The sequence below is a fragment of the Sturnus vulgaris genome, chromosome 8, assembly GCF_052056855.1.
Source record: "Sturnus vulgaris isolate bStuVul1 chromosome 8, bStuVul1.hap1, whole genome shotgun sequence".
Taxonomy (NCBI): domain Eukaryota; kingdom Metazoa; phylum Chordata; class Aves; order Passeriformes; family Sturnidae; genus Sturnus; species Sturnus vulgaris.
The window spans coordinates 11,202,164-11,222,425 of record NC_142250.1 but is presented as its reverse complement, the minus strand read 5'-3'; the positions used below and the strand labels follow the sequence as shown (position 1 = coordinate 11,222,425).

At 38.3% G+C, this 20,262-nt stretch overlaps 1 protein-coding gene across 4 annotated transcripts in view; it reads left to right on the top strand.

The window, feature by feature from the left end:
- The window catches only part of WAPL (WAPL cohesin release factor), a 136,216-nt gene that overhangs the window by 97,365 nt on the left and 18,589 nt on the right, over positions 1 to 20,262 (top strand). For 3 of the 4 annotated variants that reach the window (XM_088168824.1, XM_014877984.2, XM_088168825.1), the window contains 4 exons: positions 11,915 to 12,010; positions 15,010 to 15,162; positions 15,410 to 15,546; positions 17,486 to 17,597. In XM_088168824.1, coding sequence (XP_088024950.1) covers positions 11,915 to 12,010; positions 15,010 to 15,162; positions 15,410 to 15,546; positions 17,486 to 17,597 — 498 coding nt within the window. The remainder of the gene's footprint in view (positions 1 to 11,914; positions 12,011 to 15,009; positions 15,163 to 15,409; positions 15,547 to 17,485; positions 17,598 to 20,262) is intronic. The other variant, XM_014877985.2, reaches the window with a different exon arrangement.

Sequence of the window (20,262 nt, the reverse complement as noted above, 5' to 3'; positions counted from 1 at the left end):
AAAGCTTGTTCTGATGGTAATTAGAGATGCTGTAATTATCTTCCTTAAAATATAGATATAGACCCTTAATCTTAGTTGTAACTTAAGAGAATTATCAAGTTGTATCTTAAGGGAACTTTCATTCTGGGAATGAAAAAAAACAAACTAGAAATACTAACCTGATCATAATAACTAAATGATCTTTTAAAAAAATCTCTGACATTTCTTCACTGTCTCAGCACTGTTTATTTTTTCTTGTAGGAGCTAGCAGATACAGTATTAAATATTTTCTGGTAGGTGATGATGATGTCCAGAGCTGAGCTATGACACTGCATCAGACTGAGCTGCCAAGAAAAGAGCTATGTTACTCGGGAAGCAGCAGGTGCTATCATTAAATTTCAGCAGATCCAGACAGCTTAAGTGTTTTTTCCAGTCTGTATTCAGCAGATCTCTTACCCATGGTTGTAGCTTTGAAAATTTGACCATTGTCTCCTAATGCTAAAGTCCAGTTCTTGAAACTTTGAGTGTTTGTACAATAGAATATTACTGACCTCGTTGACTTTCTAAACACTGCTTTTACTGTGAGGACTGAAATCACTGCCTGTTTGCAGTAGCCACAGGTGTTATGATAGGTGAGTAAAGTCTCAACCAGAGCCGTGCTTTTAGGTGAATTAAACCTCTTTATCCTGAGCCTGAGTTATAGGAGGAGTGTTACATTCCATAGCAACATAATTAGGTACTTACAGTACATAAATATTGGCATTACTTGAGTTGCAAATTATGGGTGTGAAGCACACATGAGTAACATCTGCAGAAGTTTGTTTGCAACTGTTTACAATTTTAATTCAACTGGTTGGGTAACTCATGCTCTAGCATGTCAGTTTGGGAGCCCTGGATACGCCCACCTGCTGGCCCCTTTGAGCTTAGTTCCCCTTCTACAGATGAAACTAATTCTCCATTAGCAGGCAACCCCAACAGAGTAGGCAAGAAATTTTTTGTTGCTATAGTCCAAATCTACTGAGACTAAAGACTTGAAAATAGGGCATATAAAAATGATTTTCTGAGATTTTTTGCTCCTGCTGCTTTCACGGCAGATTTTAGCTAGAGTCAGCCAATGAAGAGAAACAGTTTTTGTGGGAATATTCTGGAACAGTTTCCTGTCTTAGTGTGCAAAATATGTCTCCAAATAGGAACCTGGAAAAAGCCAGCTTAAAAGTGTAAGATAAGGAGGACTAGTCTATCCCCAAACATAACCTTTTGATCCATCAGCCCTAAAAATTAATTATTTTACTTAGTGTTTTATGACACTTCAGCGTTTGTGTTGTCCAGTGTGTCACTAGGGCCACCAAGTCCTCTGAACAGCACATTTTCTGGAATAGCCCCTATGCTCTTAAACTCAAAATAGAAAATGAATGATCTGCAGCTCTGTGATGATCCTAGTTCTGCCTGTGGCCATAGGAAGCCAACCTAGACATGGTGAATACTGATTACCTTTGAATATTTCAAGGTAAGAATTTAGATAGAGTTGCAAATCATACTTGAAAGGTATGGGAGCCTTTCAGCTTGAGGGGCCTGGGAGGGGAGCAGAAACTATAATCTTTCTGTTACTGCTCTTCAGGGCTGCTCAGGCATGTGGGAAGACTTAGGGAGCTGCATGAAGGAGACAGGAGGTACAACAGAAAAAAAGCACTGAGTCTCTCAAGTTGGCACAACTGGAAGCAGACTCAGTCTTAACGTTTTCTCACAGTAGCATGAAATTTCATTTAGATGAGTACTTTATCAGGATTTTTTTTTCCTATGCCTTAGAGTAGGTGAATTTTAGAAACAAGTCTTTTGGAATTAGTTTCTCAGATGTTGATGTTCTTTTGCACAGAGTATATTTCATAAAGCTTCTGTGCTACTATATTATGCAATTTTAGTACCTATAAAATAGTGACGTTTTCTTGAGAGTTTGCAATGTGTTCTTATGTTTGGTAAGATGAGGAAGAAAGTGCTTGCTGTATGGTCAGTCTACATTGGTGATTCATGAACTACTGATCAAACTAAAAACTAACCAGAAGGCTAATTCATTGCTTGATGACATCTGACTCCAGTTAAAATGGGCATATTTCAATTAAATAATCACTTTTGCAAAGAATATTTACTGTTTTTAAGTGACTTGAAGCTAGCTTAATTTTTTTTCTTGCTTTCTTTCTATGCCTGGAGAAATGTCTTTAAATTGTTGAAATCTTAACCCTAGAAAACCTGCCTAGGTTGTGACTGTGTACACATTCCCACATGTACCCAGTGAAGGGGGATAGATCAGTGGGCTTTTTCTTTCCCTCTTGTGCACACATTGGCTTGTACAGGAAAAGCTATAGAAAAACCTCTTTGCCACTAACTTGATGTTCATGGTCCTTTCTTTGGCCCGTTCAAATACTGGACCACGGAGTTTCCTGTGTGTGCTGGTTTTGGCTGGAATAGAGTTAATTTTCTTTAGAGGAGCTCTTACAAGGCTGTTCTGGGTTTGTGCTGAGAACATTATTGGTAGTGCTAGGATATTTTTGTTATTTCTGAACACTTACACAAAAGAATCAAGGCCTTTTCTGCTCCTCATCCCACTCTGCCAGCCAGGAGACTGGGGCTGCACAAGGAGATTTGGAGGGGACAGCTGGTTGCAATGACCTAAGGGATATTCCATACCATATGATATTGTGCTCAGCAATGTAAAAATCTGGAGAAGAAGGAAGAGGGGACACACCTGTGGAGTGATGGTCTTTGTCTTCCCAAGTAGCTGTTACTCCAGATGGAGCCTTGCTTTCTTGGGAATGGCTAAACAACTGCATGCCCATATGAAGTGGTGAATGAATTCCTTGTTCTGTTTTGCTTGCATTCGTGGCTTTTGCTTCCCCTGTGTAACTAATGCCTTTATCTCTCTGTGTTTTCTCACTTCTATCAGTTGGATTCTCCTCCATCCCACTGGGGGTGAGTAGGCAAGGAGCTGGGTGGGGCTTAGTTGCCAGTTGGAGTTAAATCACAGCAGTCCTTTTTGGCAGCTCACATGAGGCTTAATGAGTTTGACATAGTGACAGATTTGATTGGGATGTGCTAGATCAACCTGATAGCTGTTAGTGCATTTTAGCTGTTAACTGACAGGTGCCTGCCTACCATGGAGCCCCCTTACCTTCCTGTGTGGCCATGGCATTTGGCTTTCACTGCTTGCTGTGCTTAGGAACATTTTGGTAACAGTACTTTTCAAGTACTGTTAAAATTTAAGTACGCTAAAGTGACATTGCTTGTAAGTTCCTCCACTCCTGCATTTGCCAGGAAAAGCTGAGATCTTGGATTATGCAGCTAAAAACAGCAACCAAAAAAACCCAGTCCCAAACCCAACAAAGCCCCATGTACTGTAAGGACTGGTTTTATCTGAAACAGGCAAAAAATACTGACAGAAGCACGTGGTTATGCTGCTTTTGCTCTTCTTCTCGAGCAGATCCCTCCTGTTTCCATGTGCCTTCAGCTTCCTAACCTTGTGTATTGCTATAAAAATGACCCACCGAGAAGGAAACATTTAACATTAATCTTAGTCCAGCACACTGGGAAACTCTAACTCTATTGTATCTACTCAGTTGAGGGGACCCGAGAAGAGAGATTAAGTCATTTTAACCTGGTTAAGTCAACATTGCAAGTGAGAAATGCTCGCTAAACACAGCGGTGTTAGCAGGATTACATGCAGCACTTTGATCAAGTGACATTAGTAGGGTTAGTCATGACAGTGGTGTCGAATACGTGAATGAAAGCATTGCTGAATTCAGACGTGGCTTAGCCAACAGACTGCTGCTGAACTTTGTATCCAAGAGAAAAACTTGAGCCAGTCATAACCCTGTAACTATGGCTTTTCATGTTTTAGTCAAGTGTTAATAGCTTGTACTAAACAAAGTACAGAAATGTGTGCAGGATTTCCAAGTGTGGTCTTTGGACAGGTAAGTTGGAACGACATCTTAAGTAAATATTGTGTAAAGAGCACTTATTTCCAATTACCAGTTGCTGAACCAGGAAGAAATTTTCTTTTTTTCTTCTGTGTGATTTCAGTCTAATCTGCAACTAGTCCTTAGTTCATTATTTAAGTGCATCTTTCTTGTCCTATAGGCAGGTTTTTTTCCACGTGGAGGTCAAGTTCATTATGGAAAATAACATACTCCTGTTAAAAGGTTAGGCACTGTCAGAAACTGTCAATGCCTGAAAAAAACACCTTATGTGTGAGCCTTTGTGTAATAGCATTTGTCATAATACATGTTTTAAGGGTATAAGAGATCTTTTACAGTTTGATGGGAGCTTTCTCCACTGGTGTTTCATGCTGACTGGAAGGAGCTATAAATGCCAGTTTGAAACAATTGCTGGTTCTAAGTAAACTAGAAGCTCAAGAGGCAAAGCTTGTACCTGATCTTTGAAAGTATTTTGAAATTGGAGAAGTACGAACCCGTGCCCACTCTGGGCTGGCTGGGTGATCTTAGGGCTAATGTGACAATGACGTGTGCGTGGGAGGGGACAGAAACTAGGCTGCAGTGTGGTCTGTAGTTTTCCACTGAGCTTGTGTTAGACTTTACAGTAGATGTTTATCAAAGGCAGCCTGCGAGTAACGTTTCTTTTTGCTGGCCCGCAAACAAATCAGCATTTCCCCAAATCAGATTTTTAAAGAGTTTTCTTTGTTCTTTAATTTTTAAGCCTATGTGGTTTTCCTTAGTTAGCTTTCCGTAACTTATTTCAAATAAATAATCCTGAAAAAGCAGCAGAGGAATTCTAATTAAAAAGTTTTTCTATCAGCCCTTTCTATACATATAATGGTAGGATCAGAGTAGATTGGCCAGGGCTCATTTTAAAAAGAGCTGCTTGCATAAACTTTAGCTAAAGTGTGTCCTACTCTAAGGATGAACAGTTGTAATAAAGCATTTTTTTTCAATGATAATAAACTGCAGACAACTATGCACATTGAGCTGCTCTTTGCATCCTAATTTAGAAAGTCAAAATTTCTTGGTTTTGAGAGGAAAGATTATTAGTTGGCATAAGCTGTTTTGACTGTATGGAGGAGTCAGGCTGAATTTGGGCAGTTGAAATATTATTTGACCTCTCAGTTCAGTGCTAAGCCCAGTCTGTCTGTCAGCAGAGCTGACAGCCTGTGACTGCCTGTTGCTGCTTCTGCAGTGCATTGCTTTCATTTGATGGTTGGTGCTTCTGGCAAATTGGCTGCCCAGTCCTGAACTGGTTTTTGTGGGGATTTTTTTGTTCAAATATATTTTGTTGGAATGATAAACAAGAGATAAGCTGTTATATAAGTGCCAGCCAGTCATAATTAGCTTGTCTATTGTAATCAATTTTGATATTGTTGGAATAAAAATATTTTTTTTTTAAGAAAAGGTAAAATATGATAAAAGATGAGAATAAATCTGTAAGCTGATTTGTTTGAAACTAAAGCCCCACATTGATGCTGTTATTTCACCTAACATTTGCAAAACCAAATTTTTCTATAAGCATATTTGTTTAATCCAAGTATTTCCAAGAGCTTGCCATTTAGGGACTTTTAAAATTATTATTAATCTAAATTGACCCAAACCAATTCATAATGTGTAAGCTAGTAAGCAGGATACTAGACAGGACTGGCAGGTTTTTAGATTAGTCACCTAAATTGAAGAGTGAGGTAGCTGCTGTAATTTTACTGAATTGAGTTGGGGTTTTTTCTTAGAGTGAAAGCAAATGTCAGAATTTGGTCTTCTCAATTCAAGATAATAATTTGATGCTGATCAAAATTATTTTCTTCTCACTCTTTCATATTAAACTGTGGTGAAGAGGATGTTCTGGTAGATGCCAGGCTGGGATCCTTCCACCTGGTAAAACTGCTTCCTGAAGTGTCCTCCATATGAAGGTGTTGGGTAGCACTGTGGTAGCAGCATTCTTGGTAATGCCTGTTTTCTAGCTTGTGTCAACAGAGATGTTGGCAGCTTTAGCTGAGGAGGGTAGAGATGCAAAGTGAATGTAACAGGTTCGCCTTATAGAGGCGAGAGGAACAAATGAAAAATAAGCATGGAAATCCTTCTCCTGTGCATACTAGGCTTTTCAGGAAGTAGAAAAATCAAGTTGAACGGAAAATGTTTAATGTCATGGTGGAAGCATGGCATTTTGTACTTCTAGTTCCTACTGGTATTAGCTCTTAGGCAAGAAGCAGGGATTGATTAAAGTATTTTTGAAACTACATTCTCTCTCGTATCCTCCAATTCCCTGCAAAAAAACTCACACACGCATCGGTTTTGTAGTTCCAGTAATTAACTTAATGTTTTAGTAATTTGGCAATGCCAGATAGCTGTGTAGGATAAATGTTACATTGCACAAGGTCTCAGTCCTGTAGGAAGTTCTAAAATGGGAAAAAATGCTCAAAGGGATTAAAATACACCAGTTTCATTTGCCACTGGGAGCTTGATTTATATGCAGATGAATATGCAAAATTGTCTTCACAGCTCGTGTGTACTGTATGAGCATGGCTGCTTCACTCAGCTCCGTCTGTGACTTGATGAGCATTCGATAATTGCACCATGAGATAGGAGCATGTCTTGAGGGGGAAATCGGTGGTGTTGAGGGCCAGTGTCCTTCTTAGACACATTTCCAAGTTTTTACTTTGAATTAGCTTTATTTTGACCTGATGTTGGCAATGCCTCGTAACAACCGGTGGCATGGGGGAGGTGCTCCCTGCAGGTGCAGCTGAAGTTTGGCTACGTGGGGAAGTGGTCAGGTCAGCATCCTCAGAGTCCGTGATGCAAACCCCAGAGCTGTGGCTGAGCACATCTGGGAGATTTAGTCGAACAGTGATTTTTACTGATCCAAATGGAAACGTTTCTGCGGGTGTACACACGCCCCAGCCATACAAACTCTGGAATTTTGTTGCAGTTACAATATTTTAAGGCTTTCCTGTTAGTAGATTGATGCACTTTGGGTAGATTAGGATGAACAGGAGGAAGGGAGAGGGATGTGTGTCTGTGTTTGCCTGCTTCTCTCTGCGTTTTGCAGCCAAGAGAGCAGGAAATGAGTGTGAGCCGTTTTTGCTGGGAAGTGCTTGTGCCAGGGTGTTCCTTGAACTGCAGGTTCTCTTGAGCAAAGCATTATGTTTCTAGTATTGTGGTGATGTCTAAACTATTGTACCCTGTTCCTTTTAATTAGATTTAATAAAGGTTTCAGGCCAAATTAGTGACCATAACCATATAGCTTCTGCTTCTGACCTGACCTTTGAATAAACTCAGCATAAGCAGCACACGGAACGTCATTGGCTGTTTCTGTTAATGAATCTCATTTATCAGTTTGTCCTATTTCTTAAGTTCTGTTTTCATGTTTCACTGGGTATTGGACCCATTATCTTGTTGTGCCCTGTGGACCTCCTTTTGAGCTTTAAGAAAGAAAAAGCATTTTGCAGTTCTTCAGAAGTTTGATGTAAGAAAATCTTCAGTGACATTTTTTTCCTCTGCTCCTTGTGTTGTCTGATACTCTTCAAGCTTGTCTGATTAACAGCTTGTAGTTGACTGGCTATGTCTGTGCATAATGTGTTTTATGTTTAAATGCAATAGCACCTCACAATTAAGTGATCCAGGCAGTGGCTTATTTGCACTAATCTGCTACTTTGATCCAAATAATGGAGATGCATTCAGATTCTGAACACTGCAAAAATGACTTGGTGCTGGTTTTAAACTGCTTTTGGAAACTGCTGTCTTATCTGGAGTCCAAATTAACTTCTGTTTCTGTTCTATAATGTGGCTCAGCCTATGCTGATTGATACTCCATCTTCCTGTTTTGAAGTGTGATTTCTTTTTCATTGCTCTGAGTCATGTTCGTTCCTTTCCCTTTTCCAAAGAAACAGTCCACTATGAGTATTTCTGTGCTGCATAACATGCTTGTTACCTTTTTCTTGTTCAAAGTGAGACATGCAGGACAGGCTAGTACTCTTAATGATGATGAATACAGAATGGTAATTCATATTTTGTTTATTGGGTTTTTTTTGGAACTTGTCATTTTGACAAGCATCTGGCATACTGTGTTACTGAATGCATTTCAGGTATAAATGATTCATTTTTCAGGATATCTGTTAAAAATATTCTGGACTTTCCTTTTGCCATTGTTTTCTACCTTGGAAAGCATTCTTGCCTGCCAATAGACACTCTTTCTTGTTTTGCTAGTATCTTCTGTGTGACTCATGTCCCTGGCTCTTATTTTCTGCTATTCTTACATCTGTGAATGGCAGGCAGTGCTGCATCAGTATGTGCAGAGTGGCAGAGTGCCAGCTCTTGAAAATTTCAGCTTTGAGGCTTCCAGGGATGGGAGGTTAAGCATGACCCATAGTTGATGCCATTTGGAGATGATCTCATAAAAGAGACAGATCTGTGCATTTTGTAAAATGCCTGGCATTAGTTCTGGTTTTGTATCTGCACTCACCACCCCAGAACCACGTGCATAGTCCCACAGTACCACATGCCTTATACCCACTCTGGAATTTTTGCAGTCTTTCAGACATGGATCTCTGTGTAAGTAACTGTCAGTTCTAGACGTAGAGAAAAAGGAAACTCCTGTGCTATTCAGCAGAAGCTCTTACAGCTGATTAATATTGCAGAACTTCTTTGCCTTAAAAACCCTGAATTCAAAGGAATGATGTACTTCTACTTGCATCTATTCCAAGTTAGTCTTGAGAGAAGGAATTATTAAAGAAAAGTCTGCATTATTTGAATAGTTGCAAGGTTTTCTTGTCTTTAAGAGAAAGTTTCTTTAATTATTGGTGCTTAAATATCAGCGTTGCTTGTTTAGGGAAGCTTGTTATCACAAGCGTTTGAGTTGCCTTAAAAAAAATCCACCCCTAAACCAACCTAACCAACTTCTTTGCTTTTGTGATCAAGCCCTTCTGAAAAGTCTTTCTTCACTAGCATTTATTTGATCTTTGATACTTTTCCTGGCTTCAGTTCTGTCACACAGTAATCCAAAGCAGGTCCACACAGTGCTCACTGGTTGGTCAGTATTGGCACAGTTTCTTTGCACTTGTTCTGGAAATTCATCCTCATTCTGTGCTGCAAGGGAAAATGGGAAGGTTGCTTTAAGAGGTGGTTGGAAAGGTGGTATGTGTTTGCTGTGTCGAAGTCCACACGAGTTGAAAGAGAGGCTCCAAAGTCTCTGCATTCATGTATTCGAACTGGTTAGAACATATTTCTTCAGAAAGTGGCGTTGAATTTTTGCAGGTGTGTTTTGGGGGACCAGCTGTGTGCAGGTAGTGTGAGACTGACCAGATAGCAAGTGGTGAAGTGTCTAAGGAAATATTGCTGGGAAGGTATGGAATCACAGGCCAATCACTTATTTATATCTTATTTAATTTGAAAGAGAAGATACTACTAGGAATGGTGGCTAAAACTAACCTTCCATAGGTATTTGAGATTTTAAGGATTACTTTCCAGCTGCACTTCAGGCTCTGTTACAAGAGAGCTACTAAATGCAGATGTCCTCGTTTCTCAGAACAGGCATTTATTGGTGTTATTACTTGTTTTCTTATGTAAAATGTAACCTTTTTTCTCTATTGCACTAGTAATGGTTAAGTTGTAAAGTGCCATGTCACAAAACACTTTGGGATGCCCTAACTTTTCATTTAGTAAGGGATTAAGGGAAATCAGAGAAGAAAAGCCCATTTTTGACTGTTAAACAAAAAGCATGCCGTCTTTGGAAGCCTGTGAGCTCTGAGTATTTAGAAGGAATTTGCTTTTATCTGTTTGCCCTGTTGAACTCTTTCCTACGCATCAGCTGTTGCTCTCTGCTGAGGGAAACACACCGATGCTGTGCAGCCCTTCTGATTGCACAGCCACAGCTGTTTGTGTACGTTGCTGTAACTCCCTCCCCAGCACTGAATGTGCTTCCTGTGGGCTGGGCCTCCTTGCCCTGTGTGTGTGTGCACACACAGGTGATGGATTTGGAAAAGCCAAGGAGACTGCAGGTGCTTCCATGGTGTGGTCAGCAAAGGACGGGCCCAGCTGCTGCCTCGCCAGGACAAGCTCAAAGCCAGGCTGACTCTGCTCCCCTGTGCCTGCCTGGGGCTGTGTTTGGCTCCTGGTGGAGCACAAGGCCTGAAGGAAACGGAGCACACAGGCAGGGACTTTCACCCCAAACTGGTCTGATTCTATAAAATGCTGTACCAGGCAGGTTACTTGACAGAGTGTGTTTCTTGCTTGAATGATCCTGTATACCAGGATAGTGCACTCTGAGATTTATACCTTCTCTTCCTATTCTTAAATATGCACTGAGATAAAGTGTGGAGCAATTGGGAGCAATTCAAGAAACAGAAACACTCAGTGGTTCTTTTCCATTGCGGATATCTGTGAAATTGTATCGTTCTTAAATAAAAGAAAATAAATTAAAACTTCGTTTGCAAATTGTCCGTCCTTTGTTCATTGCACACCCTAAGTCAGATTCCGGGTAAATATTTTCTGCTAGGAAAGGTATAAGAGAAAAGAGAATTAACATCTGAACCGTTTTCTAACCTTTTTTCAAGTAGGGATCCATATGATGCTTTCTTGCTGTTTGTGGAGCCAGATTTCCTCTTGTAACTGCAGTATCCTGAACATGAAACTGGTTTCTCAGTTAAACTTTTTGAACTGAACAGATATTGTCTAAAAGAGCTTCCTTGCAAAACTGATGGAACTTAAGATAAGTACTGTGTACATGTTGATGAACAGTACATGAGCTCTCCTTTAGGAACATAATTTTAACAATCCAGGTTTCTCATGACCACATCACATTCTCATGATCACATCTAGGGGGGAAAGAGGCTTTTGTCTTGTCTGAAGACCAGAATGGTTTAGTGCTTTTGGGCTCTGAAAACTCTTAGCTGAGGCTTTCATTCTGCTAATATTCCTTGAAGTTTTGTTTGGTAAGGCTTTCTCTTGTGAAGAGCAGAAGGATGCATCACAGTAGAGTTTTACTCTGCAATAATACAGAAACACTTGACTTAGAGAATTGGCTTTCTAGCTTTTGACATGCCTGAACCTTGTTGCACTTTGTGGAGTGGTGCTCAATCTCTGGCTGGTCAGTCCTAAGGCTTGCCACATGTAGCCTGCCTGTGGGCTGGAGCTGTATTTGGGTTAAATAATTTGATACATTATGTTTTGACAGAAAATGTTTATTTGAAATTATTTTTTCGCATTTTAAATGTAATGTAAGTGCTGTGAAGAAGCAGATACTGACAGAGTTTACTTGATACATGGCACGGTGGGAAATTGTGAAAATTGTAATGCTGGACAATAGGACAGTATTATGCAAGTAGATTGGTAAATGCAAATGCTAGAAATAGAATTCTGTCTTTGCTTCCTCTAAGGAGTATGTTATGTTGCCCAAAAATTCAAGGACAGTAAATTTTTATGCATTTTGATTTGCCTTGACACATTTTTGAGCAAGACAAAAAAAAAGACTTTTTAATTTATTAATATGGATTAAGGCATTTCATTTGAGTGTTTTTATTCTTCTTAGTGTCAAAATCTATATGAGTGCTGCATTTTGATTCTAAACCAGTCATATTTCTGCTGACATGGTGTTTGCTAACATGTTTTTTTCCCCCTGAGCTGTCAGTTTTTTGTCTATAGGAAGGTTGCAGACCTTTTGCCTTTGAATAAATTTACGATATGGGAAAACTGAAAAATTCTTGAAATACATATGTATCATGTCTTTTGCTATTTGAATGGGTCTGTATGTCTTGAAAACCATCAGATGCTTCAAAGTCTATCTGATTTTTTCCAGTACATGTGGTATTGCGAACTTGTGTTGCTGGGAATTCAGCAGGCAAAATGAGGCTCGTTTTCCTTGTTTGACCTACAGTATTGCTACAGTCATTTTTGAATTGTATAGTGACTACTAGTAATTTATTTAAGAAATAACTTTTATTTTTATTTTTTAGTCTCCCACAAAAGCAGTGTATAATGCTAGACACTGGAACCAGCCAGAATCAGAGGCTCTGCCAGCACCACCAGCTTTGAAAACTCCCAGTGTCCCAGTAAGTAGACTGTTGTTTTTTTCTCAAGTTTACTAAATCTCCTTTCAAGATTCCCTGTTTTTTGTTTTGTTTTTCTGTTTTTTTTAAACCCAAGTTCTTGCTATCTGGTAATGTCACAGTAATTCAGAATGAAGTTCACTTTCTGATATGAACCATTGGAATTGATAGAAAAGAAATTGTTGGTGGAAATACTGTAGAACAGGATCTTTCATATCACTTCAATATAGTTACAAAAAAATACTTCTAGTTATGTTCTCCAAGCTGCTGAAGTTAAGCTTTCTACCAATGGACTCCATTTCATTTTCTGAGAGGACTCCCAGGATTAACTTACTAATGAACAGAGAAGTCAGCAGATTGCTGGTGAAAAAGGAAGAACTTGAAAAGAGCATTTTCATTTTCTAGTGGACTAGTGCTGATTGCTGACTTGAGTCTTTAGATACTATGAATGAAACACCATTTTCTGGGTACAGTCAGAAATGCTAATACCAACACTTTGGATATCAAAAAATAGACCAGGAGTGAAAACAGTTCTTAAAGTTTTGTCCAAAAGTCTGGTGTTATTGAGACTCAAAGCAATTTTTTTTTTTTTACTCTTTTGAGACTCTGAAAATGCAGGGTGTTTGGCTTATATTTGTAGAAGTTTTTACTGATTATGCTGAGAGAGCATTGTACATTGTCAATAAACGTAATTTCATTTGGTGCCTTGCTGATAGTACTGGCCTGAGAACAGAAAATCAGAAAGTAGATATTTTTGCAGTGATAAGTCTTCAGCTTTTGCTGTTGTCACCAGTTTGTAGTTGTGTATTTTTTGTTTCTTTCTTTTTTTTTAAATTCTACCCCTGTTTGTAGTATTCTGGTACTTCTTCCTCTTTGATTTATTGGTTGGTTTTGGTTACCTCCTCACAGTGTTTTGGACAGCCTTCTTTGGATGTTAACTGCACTGCCTGGAAAATGCAGATAATTGATTTAAAACAGCCATTTCCACTAGAGTTTGAGGAGAGAGCAGAAATTTCAGCCCTAGGTTTTTCCTAAACACCTTTCTCAATTTAAATTATGTACCTTTGAAGTGAAGGTTCTGTTGCTTACTGAATCTCTTGGTAATAATTTTTGTGAAGTACTCTGATACCTGACTTAAGGGCAGATTTTGTGTGAGTCTTGTCAGACTGACTTTGATATGGCTTTTTTAAGTTAGGGAAATGTCTGTTTCATTCAGACAGACAGTCACTTTTATTTTCTGTTAGACTTCACTTTGTATCTGGAACATCAGAATATTAATTCAGTAATGTGGTAGAGCTTTGGCTGAACAAACCACTGAAGGGAATTGGTATCTGCTGTTCATGTTATGATGTGCATCTGAAGTTACTTCAGATGCGGTTTTTAAGCATGATTTACATGTGTGTAATACTTCAAAGTTACAAAGTAAATGAGCCTTGATCCAAATGTTCAGTGGTAGTTCCTGCACATATGATCCTGCCTCTTTAATTTCTGTAGAAATTTGTTACCTGAAGGTTGAGAGAAATCTGTCTCAGGTTTGTGGTGAGAAACTCACAGCATGCAAACTTCTTATGCCAAGTGCTCTCTTAGGGCCTCTCCAAGTGCCCTTGGAGTTTGCTTTGAAGGGGCAGCCATTAACCAAGACTTGGATGAGATCCTTCAGTGGCTCTCCCTGTTCAGACTGATAAGATCAATCCTCCAGTATGTGCTTTAAACCGGTTTTTCAGGGTGGTTTATTGCCGTTTTGCCACTGATGCTTAAGTGGGTGAATACTGAAATGCAATAGTGATAGAGGCAGAATGTAAAGAATACTTCAGTAATATAGCAGCTTCTTTTGGTTTTTATTTTAATTTTGTCTATCAGTGTACAGTGCATAAGAAGGCTTTCTCTCCAGCGATCTCCTGGAGTAACAGGTCATGCATTTTCTATGCCTGCATGTTAATTCTATTTTTTCAGTCACACTTCTAAAATACTCTCTTTTTTCTGTGTAAGGAAGCTAAGTACACGATGTTACTGAGAGATTGAGGGTGAGTAAATGCCCATTGGCATTGGCACATGTACATTTAGAATTTGGCATTTGGAGGTCCTTTTCCATATGCCGTGTTTGCTGTAGTTTGTCTTCATACCAGATTTTGTGCCAAAGAAGTAATCTGAAGATAAGCAGCACTTCAGCTTGTAATAGCCTCAAACCTAATACAGCAAAGTAAGTTGAGGAGAAACCTGTAATACTTGCCTGACTTATCTGGAAACCTGTCAGTGGTTATTCTAGACCTAACATCAAGTTCTCTACTCCATGTAGAACAGGTTTTGCTGTATTTTGTGCTGTGGTGTTATGCTCCTAAAATATTTAACAGCACAAATGAGCACTGAGAATGTGCTCTAGCTGGAGAGGCCTGCTCCTTGCCTCTCATTGCTCCCTTGGCTTTTGTTGTGCTGCTACAAAAGGTGTCCTGGTAGTGTCCTGCCTGCAGGCCAGGTGGAGTTTGGAGTGTGAGGCTGGAGGGTTGGACAGGAGTGCAGTGTCCTCTGGTAGGCAGGGCCAGAGCAGCTGGCACAGAGCTCTGCTGGCCAGGCTGGGCTCAGGCATGGATGGCTCAGAGCTGGGCCCTTCCTGAGGGCTCCACAGTGCAACCAGCGTGGGCATTCCTGGAAGCCCCAGTGCAGAGGGGTAACAAATAACTGTTTATAAGCACTGAATTTGCTTGCTTTACTTACCCTAAAGCTTAAGGAACCAATATAAAGAACATTTTATTCTTCTGCTGGTTTTAGTTTCAGAATTCTACTGGAGCTTTCCTGATACTTGGAAATGGTTTTTCGTTTTTTTTTTTTTTGTATTTGAGACACATTGTCACGCAGCTTAGGTACATCTTGGTAGTGCAAGGCAAGCACTAAATAGTCCCAAAATGTGAGTTTGACAATTGCACACCTGTACTGTTTCCTGATGTATTTAGTGTATGTTTTCATGCTCAAAACATCTGCCCATTTTAGCACTTTCTTATTAATAGGTAAGGCTATCTTCAAAGGAGGCAATTCATAAAGATGATGGAGTTTTTAAGGCTCCTGCACCACCTCCCAAAGTGATAAAAACTGTGACAATACCTACTCAGCCCTATCAAGAGATAGTAACTGCATTGAAATGTAGGAAAGAAGACAAAGAAGTAAGTATTCTTAACAAATTTTTAAGATAAAGAATTACTAGTAATCCTAACTACTGAAGGAACAGTGTCAAAACACAACTTCGCTTTCCTTTCAAAATAAATTTTTATCTAAATAGTTGAATGGCCTTTATTAACATCTTAATGTTTCCTTGCACTTAAAACTGAATAGATTTTCAAACTGTACTTGTTAAGATTATTATCAATCCCAAGAGCAACTTACTTAGGTCAAAATATTTGTCTTTTCCAGTTATACACTGTTGTTCAGCATGTAAAGCACTTCAATGATGTAGTGGAATTTGGTGAAAATCAAGAGTTCACAGATGATATTGAGTACTTGCTAAGTGGATTGAAGAGCAATCAGCCCCTAAACACACGTTGCCTTAGGTAAGACATCTTAATAGAAAACATGGAACCGATATTTAAAAGAGATACTGAATTAAATATGCATCAGAGAAGTGACTATGCTTTAAGGTGTCATTGACATTTGCTGGCACTTCTGCCATGAAGAATAAAATTTGAAAATAAGAATTAAGATTGTATATTTTGAATAATCATAAGCAGTATGGCAATGAAGATGAAATAGTAAATTTTGCTGTAAAAGACATCTTTGACACACTTGTTATCCTTGCTGTAAATTAAAGAAATACCTTCTGATGATTTGTTTGTTTAGTGCATCTTATGTGTGTGTTCTGTTTTTAATGCAAATTCCGTTATAAAATAAAATCCCTAAGACTGCAGAGTTTGATGAAAATCTAAAACTGAGGTAATAGTGAGATATTGTTTAACTTCAACTGCCAGTTCTTTATCTTCTTTTGAGGAATAACATAACTGGCACCCACTAGTATTAATTGGGGAGTTCCTTAACTTGTCTTGGCTTACTCTTAATATTCAAGTTACACGTTATTGTGAAGTTGGCATAAAAATGTTAATTTTGCTTTGAAAAGGTTTGTGACTTGGTACCAGTGTCAATTGCTTAGACATGAAAACTAATTGTAATAATGTTAAATAAAATAACTATGCAATAATATTTCTTATATACCTGAATTTTCCTTTCTGTTTAGTAAAACAAAAATGATACAAAAACTTGAATCCGTAGAGAGAGGTGATGGCAGTGCTTTGTGATTTGTCTGTGGCTGAGAAGAAGCTTTCTATGCCTCTAAGACAGCTACTTTAAAATTTATTTGTTCCTCAGAAATTAGCAATGAATATTGTTGGTGGAGTATAAGAGCTCTATCACCCAGTTTGTTTATATACCATTATAAGAATAAATTACTACTATAATGATAGTTTAGGAGTATTTTTCATATGAGTGCTCCTTATTTGCTCATATAGCAAACTCAGTCAGATTTTAAAGTAATTCTTCACAAATTTATATAATGGAATGTAACTTATATAAACAGAACAAAAATCTTTTCTTTCAGTTAACAAATTAAAGAAAAATGCTTTTCCAAAGGAAATTAATGTGTAAGGATAGGAGTAGATGTAAAAGACACAAACAGATAAGTGAGCTCAAACTGGTGCTGTTGTGATTGGAAACAGAAAGACCACTTGTTCTTTTGAACATCTTACTGTGTGAATTTCTTATAGGAAGATTCCTCAGCAGTCATGGAAGACTTGATTGTAGGATCACTCCCACATTAGTGCACATTTCAAAGCAATGTATTTTTAGCAGTTGTTATGTTGCACTGTGCTAGAAATGGCAGACAGCTTACTGAGGAAGCTAGGGGAAAGCTGCCATTTTTAAAAGAAACTATTATACTGGTCATTGATTAACTAATACATCTGTCAGATCTTTTCTGAAATCTATAGTGTTTCCATCAATCATAAATGCAGCAATAAATTAAAAAAAACGTTTTCTGTGTAAGTAATGTTAGGCGTAAGTGAGACTAGTCAGTTAATTAGATAACCATTAGATAACAATGGAAGCTCACATTTACAATTTTTCATAATGCCTTGGTCCATAATGAGCTCTCCCATATTTCTAAATCAGAGCTTCATGCTTAATCCATGGCACTTGAGTTTCAATTTAACTATTGGAAATTTTCAGATTTTTTTGTTTTAAGAAACAAATTCAGGCTGCCCTTTAAAATCCTGTTTTTAGCCAAGCTGTAACTAAAGCAGACGTAGTTTGGAGCTGGTAAGGAACTTGAATAAAATACTGCTCACCGATTGTAAACCTGCCATACACAAATTCCAGAAGAATCATTCCAGCAGTTTGCCAGGGTCTGAGGCACGTGGTCAGTCTTGTGTTGAAGATTTGTTTATCTGCTCTGCTTAAGCGTGGTCATTTCAGTCATTGTAACCCAGAGTTGGTTTCCTGCAGTGTAATCAGCTTGGCGACCAAGTGCGCCATGCCCAGCTTCCGAATGCATCTGAGAGCGCACGGGATGGTCGCCATGGTTTTCAAAACACTGGACGATTCCCAGCACCATCAGGTACGCATGCATTGTTCCCCTGAAGCCTGGCAGGTGATACCTGTCTGCTGGCCAGGCATTTTGTTCAAGGTCAAGCATTTGGATGTGTATATATCTTTATATATGTAGTCTAGTGTATCTAATGGTGCCTCTAGGGATCAGTGGCTCCATTTTAGGAAGCATTCATTAGTGGCATAAAAAGTTAGAGCACCTGTTCCACTGACAAATTCCTTATTCCACTGTTTATGTGCTTCTGGGTTTGGAAGTTCTTTTTGAAAAAACTAGGGGTTTTGTAAAAATGGACTATGCTTTGGATTCCTATTTTATTTCTTCATTTTCCTAAGATTTTTAAAGAGTTTTATTGTTGCATTTTGAATTCTTTCAAATATGCTTGAAAGGAATACTTCCTCCTTATATTTAGAGGTGGCTCTAAGTGCTCATCTCCAGACTTGCTTGTATGGGAATTAGCCCCTCTTCTGTAGTTGTTGTTGGGATTTTTTTCATGTCTTGTTCTTATCTCCTTGAGCATTGTTGTAATTGCAGTTTGAAGATGCCCTGAGCCTATATAATGTTCTGTTGGATTCTAGGAGAGGCAATTTAATCTATTTATGGTAAAATGACCTGAGAGTTAAACTGAAGCAGTTTTATTTTCCTTCTTTTTGATGTTACCTCTGTGGAGTATCCCTTGAAATATTTTTACAAAAGCTAAAAAGATGAGATTTTACTTGAAATGGGTAGTAGATGTGTATATCAGTTCAGGTTTATAATTTTCTGTAATACCTCTAGAAGAATGCCATACAATGCAGAATGCAGCTTTGCACCCACAAAAATATATTTCAGAGATGGTATTTGACATCTTACTGTGAGTGGGGGAAAAGAAGCTGTAGTTTTAAGTAACTGATTTAGAATAATAGCTTATTTTCCATCTCCCTCAAAAATTAGTAGTGGCTAACTGTAAAGCATAGGCACCAGGTTCAATGAGGTCATTATTTTTGTGAGCTGTCAAAATAGTGCCAAGTGATACTAGAAATAAATGAAGTGCAGTCACTCTGTTCAGGACCGCTGCCACCGCTGAGTTGCGGGAGATCAGCAGAGGACAGCTACAGTTCCCTGGAAAATGTACAAGCCTGCTGCGTGTATTTTTGGCCATCTTTTAACAGTTACCATTATTCCTTCATTTTCAAAAGAACTAGCACATACAGTTCAAAAGGAAATTGCATGCTATTATTAGTCTGCAGTAACAAAAAGCATTGATTATATTCACTATTTCCAGTATATTTGATGAAATGCTCTCTTCTGCTGAAGAAAAAAAATTGGTAGTTAATGTTTGAATATTGTTGCAGTACATTCTTGGTACAGGTTTTACAGTATTGTGAAATTACTGATGTATCAAACTACTCTTGATAAATGCTAATGGATATGCCCTAACTACTGACAGTATGTGCTTCAACACAATTGTCTCTGGATAAGCTCACTGTCTGTCTATACTACCCTTTTATTCACTAATTATTTTACTGAAAAATTATTTTTTCCCAAATGAATAGAAATTTCTCCACTAAATACCAGTTCAAAGTAACTGAAGAGTAATAATTTGCACTTGGCTTTGCTTGCATGGCCCAAATCCCTCTAAGATAAATAAGGACTGTGCTGAAAATGCACGATTATTTGGTTAATATTTTCTTAAAGTATTTTGAAGATGGGAAAACTGCCACGATGACATTTTTAATGGACACAAATATGAACTTATACTGCATTCATTGTTCTGATGGAATAAAATAGACTGAGTGTGTAGCAGACTCTTAACATTTCCATAAGTAGCAGTTACATACTGGCAGTTGGCATTTTTTGAACCAGCAGGGAAAACAAAATACCAGCTATCTTACAGAGCTATGCCCAAAAATAACCACATGAAAATTACTTATTCCACCAAATTTTTCTCGTACACTTTTATTTAAGCTTAAGTTTTTAATTGACTTTGTCTGTTCAGTGGTGCTCTGTAAAGATTTGAAGCACTATTAGTTTTTAAAATAAAATACTATATTTAAGCACAAAAATGTGGTTTTATGTCTTCAGCATGAGAATAACTTTAAAAAAGATAAAAGTGCATTATATGTAGAGCTGAACCCTAGAAAATAACCATCTGTTCCCACAAGCTGGAGTATAAATAGAATAGGCAAGAGAACACAAGGATGAGAGTGGGTGTAAATGGTCTGCCATTTCTGGAGTGTATGTTCAAACCAGGATGTTTTCCTGAATTCTGTAGAAGTATGGAGTGCAAATCCATAGTTAGATATGCTTTGAAATTTATGTCTAGAGCAAATTCTATTTATTTTACTTTTTTTCTCTTCTCTGCATTTATTTGGAAGCAGAATGTGTTTTACACATCTTGAGGACTAGAATGGAATGGGGGAAGCTCACCCGAAAAAATCACTCTTCTACTGCAATCTGTAAGGGTGGCATTTGGAAGGATCAGTTTGGTTCTTTGGTTGGGTTTTTTATTCTCTTAGAATACTGATCAAGAATGAGTTGTACTAACAATTTCCCTTCATTACAAGCTCAGAATTGTGTTTATGGCAGTGCATGAGATAGCTTTCAGGCAGTGTGGTTAATTAAACACTTAGAGAAGATCAGAACAAAATGCAGAATTGTTTTATTCAAGATGAAAGAGAAGCCAGCTTTACAAAAC